The sequence below is a fragment of the Bombus pyrosoma genome, linkage group LG16, assembly GCF_014825855.1.
Source record: "Bombus pyrosoma isolate SC7728 linkage group LG16, ASM1482585v1, whole genome shotgun sequence".
In the NCBI taxonomy this organism is placed as follows: Eukaryota; Metazoa; Arthropoda; class Insecta; order Hymenoptera; family Apidae; genus Bombus; species Bombus pyrosoma.
Window position 1 is genome coordinate 442591 of NC_057785.1, and position 8857 is coordinate 451447.

General features: G+C 35.9%; 1 protein-coding gene across 1 annotated transcript in view; it reads left to right on the forward strand.

Annotated features, from left to right (window-relative positions):
• Positions 1–8575, forward strand: part of LOC122576173 (protein RRP5 homolog) — a 13534-nt gene extending 4959 nt beyond the window's left edge. Inside the window, 5 exon segments of the mRNA XM_043746072.1 lie at positions 6676–7247; positions 7249–7621; positions 7687–7852; positions 7931–8119; positions 8268–8575. Coding sequence (XP_043602007.1) covers positions 6676–7247; positions 7249–7621; positions 7687–7852; positions 7931–8093 — 1274 coding nt within the window. The 3' untranslated portion in view covers positions 8094–8119; positions 8268–8575.
• Positions 8576–8857: the final 282 nt, after the last annotated feature.

The following is an 8857-nucleotide window of genomic DNA, read 5'->3' on the forward strand; positions in this document are numbered from 1 at the left end:
GAATTTCGTTATTTAAAACCCACGAACGATCCACCACACATATTTACAATTTTTCTGATATCAAGTGCGTCCTTTTTATTGATTATTCTGTAATGACAAAACCAGGAATATGTCTAATCAAAAATTTTTTAGTACGTTTAGGACGCAATTGCTACACTGTATAGCAGTAGTTTTAGCTGACCGATCGTTACAACCACGTCCGTGCTATTGACTTCTTCAGGTCTCGGCGACATTTGAATTGTGCCTGAAATTATACTAGTTGGTTTTGTAGGTACCCAGGTAGATACCTTTGTCCAAGAAGTCTTCGTCTTGTATAAGGTCGTCCGAAAAGTTTCTTTCATTTTATAAGGTTATAGTGGATGCACAACATTTTCCGTTTTATATTATTTTATCGGATTATTATATCGATCCATTTTGTTCTACCAAAATAAAGATCACAACCTTCGACAGATTAGATACATCGTTGTAAAAGACGGGTCTATAAAAGAAAGGCACTTTTCGGACAACCTAATACTTTCCGTTCATGGTTATTACGTTTTGGGCAATCTTGTAATCGCCATATTGTTTTTATACGCGTTGTATTAGCGTATAAATCAGCGGTGATAATCTCGTGGTGTCTTAAGTGCTTAATAAGCTAGGGAAGGGAAACGTGGAAAAAAAGGAAAATAACTCGCGTAGCAAACTCGGTCGGCGGCGAAACCACACTCGTACCAAATTGTGTCAAAGATTTTTCCAGTAAAAACAAGCATAGTGACGTGATTTACACATAAAACCGTGTTGTAAGTTGAACGTGTGTCTCGAGTCTAGTAGCGTCCAGCGACTATTTTCTCAGTTCAGACACATCGAATCGAAAGTTCCAAGTATTCGTCACGGTGTGTGACGTTACCGACAATTCCATGGGATGGCCCGTGCTTTTCAGCATCGCGACGCATCACCTCTCCCTTATTCTTTTCGTAAAATCTCCGTAAGAGCGTTAACTAAAATTCATTGCTGCTCGATAAACGACGACATGATCGAGAGGACGCGAACGTGTTCGTCTACGTAACACTGACGTTTTCTATTGAAATCGTGTACACATTTACTTTGGACGAATTAATCAAATGAAAACCCCTATCTACTTGTACGAGAGGCATATAGCCCGTAAGTATTTTACATTTTATAATGAATGGCTCGTATGTGTGAAATATACGATTATATATATATACGGGCCCGTGGGTTTTAACTTTGGAACGTGAGAAATGCCAAAGGTTCTGTGTCCAAATCAACGAGTCTTTCTTTCTCTTTCTTTTTCATTTATCGCCCTATCACTCTATCCTTGTCCCTCCTCCAACGTTCCCCTTTCTCAGTCTCTCTCTCTCTCACTCATTCACTTACTCTTACTCTGTATTTCTTCCCTCCTGCGCCCAATTTACCGTCTCTTTCTAGCGTTTTCTTACTCTCTGAACTCGTGAACGCGGGGTTAGGTTATAATAAAAAACACCATCGCGTCAGGCTGAAAACTTTACTTCAGGACATCAAAAATTGGTGACCAATCCCTATACGGGGTGCCGTAGTATTGGTAGATAAACTTTTGGCGTACTAAAGGGAAGTTTAACCCAGCTGCGATCCTCGAATTGTGATACGTCAATTTTTTTTTAATTTTAGCAGTAAAAGAGATTTACAATATCTCTATTTAGAGGTAGGATCACAATAGCTATTAGTTTATTCTTCGGATAAATCTATCACTCCGTTCTAAGCTGAACAACCTTTATTGCACTTTCTTACATGGACTACGTAAAAAAAAAAAACAAAAGAATTCCTTAAACTTATCGATTAAACCTATCGATTATATCTAGAACTATTTTCTAGTTACTATTTATTGTAACTAGCGCATCTGCATATAGATGGCAAGCGCGAACTCACGTTGACATTTTCAACATAGTATTTTAAGAAAATATTTATCTTAAAATTGAGATGTACAGTCATGCATACCAATAACAGTCTTCTCATATCTTGCCTGAATTTGAAATATTTTTTAACGTCAAAAAATACCACTGGATAAAAAATGATCGAAAGAACGCAGCAGGGTTAATTGAGCCAATGAATTTGAAAATTGTATCGTCCTCGTATTAAAATCATAAATGTGCATTTTTTAATTTTAACTATATCAATTAAAGGTACAAATGAGGAATAAACGACGATGATTATGGTTTAAACTTGATTCTAGTTATTTTACGTTAAATTTGTAATCTCTATAATCTATTGAATCGCATATTCATGGCATTGCTATAAGAGAAACGATATCTTCGAGAAAGATAGGGAGAAATGGGAAATACATACTACATATACAATGTCAAAAGAGCTGGCAAATCGTTTTGATCGAATCGCGATAAGAAAGCTTCGAATTATTTTAGATTTGAAAAACTATCCAAGATGGAAATTTTGATTTTAATACATTTAAATTCATACGATTGACGAAAGAGAATTCAGAGTTAGGTGAGAGAATAGGATACGTGTTGTACACAATTGTAATATTTTAGCAACATTTTCAATTCTTGTGACACATTGTATCGTAACAGCAGTCACATTACTGCTAGAACATATCACAAAAATAGAAAAGTGGCTGCAAGATAAACAAATAAAAGCAACCCTCAACAAATGCAACCATATTACATTCACATTGCGAAAACAGATGCCACCAAATATCCTACTGAACGGCACGCACATAATCCAAACAAGGCAAATCAAATACCTAGGACTCCACATAGATACACAACTTACATGGAAACAGCGTATTAAATCAATAATAGACAAAATACAGACAACAAGGAGACAAATGCATTGGTTAACAAATCGAAAATCCAAACTAAGCATAGAAAATAAACTAAAAATATACAAAACAATTATAAAACCAGTCTGAACATACGGAATATCACTATGGGGGACAGCAGCAAAGAGCCATATAAACAAAATAGAGACATTACAAGCAAAAATTCTTAGAACAATAGTAAACGCTCCATGGTACGTTAGAAATGAGGATATTCGGAAGGACCTGGGAATACCAACGGTCAAGGAGGAGATTACCAGATGTGCGGAAAAGTACAGAGAAAGAATAACAACACACCCGAACCGGCACACCCGAAACGATCAACACAACAAGTATAGAAAGAAGACTGAAAAGAGAACACCCAGCAGATCTCATAACGGATATAACCTAACAAACACGAAGATGGTACCCCGCTGGGGGTAGCCAACCACATGATAATCAAACAGCTAAAAAATTCTACCAAATGTCCAAATTGTACAAATAGTGAATGCAAAGTATTAAATAAAAAAAATATTGTATCGCGTAAATCTATTTGTTCCTATAATCACATATTGTTTTATTTCTTTCTCCTTTTTTACTTTCTTGGACACGCATAATAGAGATTCTTCATATTCTAGTCTCGTATCCAAATAATAAACAATATTTCTACGTTCCTTATCTTTTTTTTCTTCTTCCTTCGTACAGGTAGAGGCTATTACAGCTGGAAACAAGCAGAACGTTGATTTAAACGTTTGCCGAAATTAGAAGAGAAGTAGAAAATATTGGAAAAGAATTAGGAATAACCACGGAACAAACAGAAATTAGTTTTCACCATCAAACTCACCTATACCCGAATGCGATCTAGGGCTACATCGCTAATAGTTTACGATAACGATAATTTTTCTCGTTTTATAAACTACATAGAGAGTTAAGATTAACATTTTGTTAATAAATATATTACTAAATAAAATCGAATAAATTGCCAGTTATGAGACATTGAAATTATTTATTTATTCCAAGAAAACTCTAATCCTTCTCGCACTAGTACTCCTTCCCATAGCAGACAAGCCGAATCATGGAGTTTATTTACCAGTCGCATTAATACGGTAGTCAAAGCTACTCCTATATTATATTATATAACAAATTAGAATATATATATTAACAAATATATATTATATTTATATAACAAATAGAATAGGTTATATTAACAAATTAGATTATCAAAAATACGACAGTTTGGAAATTTAAAATAGTGTTGCGCTTTAGAAAGGCGCGACAAGTTTTTGAATCCGTTCTGTTGTCGCGAAAGTATTTAAACGATTTCCTGGGATATTCAGAATAGTGCCGCAATTTAGAAAGATGCGACAAGTTTTGAATCTATTCCATTCAGCCGTTCGCTTCGTTTCCAAAATAACTAACGAGAGTCGAACCAATTGAAATAGTCTAACGATTATTTCTGGTGGCAGCTACTACCGTTTTGATTTAAATATGTAGCGGTACATGAGTCATAGGACGATGCGAATCGAGAGAGACACACGTTGTTGTGTTTCGGAACACGGACACCGCCTTGACGCAAGAAACGTAACGATAAATAAACTCTGGGCAATGTCACCGTTATGGGCAACCGTCGACCCCCCCTCCCCCCGATTAGTATAAACAAACGGACGTGATCGCGAGCGGTTCAATTATTATCCGAGTTATAGTTCGAGTTAACACACGAGTTATTTATCCGAATTATTATCTGCGATTAATCGAATTATCCGCGTGCGATCATACTCCATCTTTGCGAATACGTTTTTACGACCGTCTCTCGACGGTATTTATATTTATTTAATTTATTCCAAATATATTTATCGGGTTGCAACAGCAATTTCTCGTTATTCTATATTATTGATCCTCAGTCAATCCACTACAAATATAATTCGAGAAATCTAAGATTCTACATCTAGAGTAACGCATAACGAACATCGAAGATCAAGACCAGATCGTAACAGATTTTCCCAGATCGACCCAACATTTTATTAACATTCATTGTGCTCCTACAATTAACTTCTACAACTTTATATATATGTCGGAGATGAAAGGACGTCGGGGCCTTTCTTTTGGAATGTTTGGGAAGGTCCCCAATGCTTTAGTCCCGACTTTTTATTATAGCTGCACTTAAATAATAAAACTGAGGAATAGTTGTTTATGTTCTAATCCGAGTATAGACCCCCGAGATTTATGACGGTGGGCTTGGGCTCGAAGTGACATAACGGGTCACTGAACGGTCACGGGAGGGACGTGCACCTAACAGAGGTATGGAGTAATTATATAGCTCTCCATTCCGATAAGTTCTACTTGTACAGTGAAAAAGTACGTAGAGTCACACCAGAATCTTGTATTACATCGCATTCGTCATCCCATTGACCGTGAATTCATTATCGAACCTAAATTTATTGTCATCGACATCTCGATTATCCAATCGCCGTTATTACTTGTTAAATTCTGTAATAATCACATTTGTATCAATAAATATCAGCTATAGTACATAACAACGATGGCCAATTCACGTGAAGATTCGTTATACGCCCCTAACTCTAATGATAACCCGACATATATGTATAATATACTAGAATATATATGTGTATATGTGTATTCTATATATATGGTATATATAGTAAATCATATGTTGTATATATATGCAAGAAACCTCACAGTCTCCATCTGTGTCAGAATGAAATGTAATCGCAACGTCAATTGAACTGAAATTTTTGTTAATATCTCAGAAACCAAAGTCGACCGACTGTAACATATGTAAGGGAAAATTGCTCAGAATATTCACTTTGACAACATATTTCAAGGTTACTGAAATCGGATAAATCGTCCACTTTGTACATAATTACCAGCTTTTCTTTTTGAAAAATAAATATCTTTTTTACTTAATTATCCAATCTTATCCGAAAGAAAGGTATTTTCAATAGCTTTTATCGCCTCTCTGATCGTGCTTATAGCTTCTTTTGTAACCCGAACGTAAACGTACTCTTAACCTCGGTTATCTTCCTTTTTTCTTTTGTCTCGTTTCTCTTGCTTTTTCTTTCTCCTTTCCTCTCCTCTGTCAGAGCGGCGAAGTATATTCGCGTTTCTATACTCTTGGATCGCTATTGTCACAGAAAGATGGGATGGCCACGTCTACCGTGGCACCGTTACATTACTGGTTTTGTGTAATAAAGTTTACATAGACTATCATATCGGAAATATTATTTACTTTATAATTATCACTTTACTTGCGAAACGTTTGAATTACGTGAAACAATTTGTAGCGGAACTTGACAATGAACCTTCCAACGGTTTCTGTCCCGTGGCTTGCTACACAAAGCACACTCTATCCCTGGGACAAGATGATTGCATACCTTCAACTAGATTAAGAACCGGCCATAAGTCTTAAGATTTATTTAGTTAAGGTTCTTCGAACCGAACAAATATCTTTTAGTTTTAGCATTCCTTAATTTATTATACTCCGGAAAATACGGGAAAGCTGTTTTTCTCAGGTATGATGCTTACCGCTAGCAACCTTCTGTCGAGGGCGGTTAGCGTCCTCCCTCACCCACTAACCTATTAGATTAACCAATTAACAGCGACGTCCATTTCCCTCACTTTCCTAACAAAAACTTTCCTTAACGAATCCGATCCTCTTGTATCTTTAGCCACACCCATCACAGTTTTCCTCCGCAGCGCCATCGGCATAGAAAGTCAGTTCCTCTACGTTCCTTGAGCAGTCATCGTCTTAGATTGTATCGCGCACTCTGCTCAATCGTTATCTTAATTCATTGTCTATCAGTCGAATTCTAACCGAGAATTGCGAATCGTCAAGTGTAATCGCGAGTTCTACGTAAAGTGTTGAAAGTGAGAACAAAATCAAGAGAACAACATGGTACCCGAGAAAAGAATAAAAATTGAAAAGTTACAGGAAGTACCAAAGATGCGAAACAAAGGAAAACGAAACAGGGGAAAACCAGTGAAAGATTTAGAAAAGAAATATTCTCAGAAAATGTGTGTTGAACAAACAGGAGAAGAAAAGATAAAACTGGAAGATATCAAACCTTCCGAAAAAGATTTGAAATATTTACTTAGGAATGTTAATAATGATAAGGATAACGAGCGGAAGCCAAGGATATCTGCGTGTGGGTTTTTCTGGGATGGCAACCCTGATTCAATTCTCTTTCAGGATAAAGAGTCATCTTGCGATAGTGAAGATGAAGTAGAGGAAAAACCAAAGCTGAGAAATAAGAAATTAAGTGCCGCTGAACGTCGAGAACAAGAAAGACAAAAAGAACGTGAAATTCGCCAAAGAGAAGAAGCGCTCGCCAATAACGAGTTGCCAAATTCAGCTGATCAATTCGATAGATTAGTTTTAGCTAGTCCAAACAGTTCAATAGTATGGTTACAATATATGGCATACCATTTACAGACAACAGAAATANGAGAAAGCAAGAGCAGTTGCGAGAAGAGCGATAAAAACAATCAATTTCAGGGAAGAGAAGGAAAAATTAAACGTTTGGAAGGCTTGGTTAAATTTAGAATCTAAATTTGGAATTCCTGAATCATTAAATGATGTTTTTCAAGAGGCAGTGCGATCTAACGACTCGCTGAAAATATACAGTCACATGTTGATTGTTCATATCGAGGCTGGAAGGCAGGTGGAATTGGAGAAAACAATTAATACCATGATTGGGAAGTTTAAACATATTCCTGAGATATGGTTTAATTGTGGAGAAGTTTTGGTAAAAATGGGATTAAAGAACAAATCGAGGCATATTATGCAGAGAGCATTGCAATCTTTGCCAGTATCCGAACGTATGTACACAACAGAAATAAAATGCTATAAAGAATAAAATACTAATATAATATAAATTTTACAGATGTAAATCTAATGGTAAGGTTTGCGATTATGGAGAACAAATTTGGCGATAAAGAGAGAGCACAAACTCTGTTTGAGCAAATTCTAAATTCTTATCCGAAACGGGTGGATATATGGTCTTGTTATATTGATTCCCTAGTTAAATCTAATGATATTGATATAGCAAAGTAAAAACATTTGTTCAACTCTATTTTGTCTTTTTAATTTCATGGAGAATTTACCTTATAATTTTTTTGTATTTACAGGAAAGTTCTAGAGAGAGCAGTTGTTCAGACATTACCACCTAGAAAGATGAAGATCCTCTTTAAAAAGTTTATCAATTTTGAAGAGCAGCACGGTACTCAGGAAGACGTGACTCGTGTTCAACAAATGGCTGTAGAATATGTAGAGAAGATGTGTACAAAATGATTAAAAATAATAAGACATTTTGACAGGTATTTCATTACATCATGTGCGCAAAACATTAATTACACAATATCTAAAACAGTCCAGTTATGTAAAGTTTTTTACCACATATGCAAAATACTATTAATATTGATACATGTAAAAATGAAAAAAGTAATAATAAATTGACATATGTAGCGGCACAAGAGTCAAAGGACGACACGATTCGAGAGCGACTCATGCTGTTGTTTTGCCTCAGGACATTGACTCAGCCTTGGCACGGTAATATAATGATAAACGAACTCCGGGCAAAACAATATCGCCGTTACAGGCAACCGTCGATTGAAGTCGAATTCGAATTTTCCGACTTCCCCTCCGACCAGTATAAATAAACGGACGCGATCGCGAGCGACAACATATTACACAGTGTATCGCACCGAGTATCAAAAAGTATCTCCGAATATCTAACGAGTTTTTATCTCCGCGATTTTAGTCAACAAGTGATATCTTTGTATTAACGACTCCGTATTCGGTCGTATATTTATTATTTTAAATATATTCGACTGTTTCAAATAACGCTGAATTTCGTTATTTAAAACCCACGAACGATCCACCACACATATTTACAATTTTTCTGATATCAAGTGCGTCCTTTTTATTGATTATTCTGTAATGACAAAACCAGGAATATGTCTAATCAAAAATTTTTTAGTACGTTTAGGACGCAATTGCTACACTGTATAGCAGTAGTTTTAGCTGACCGATCGTTACAACCACGTNTACAACCA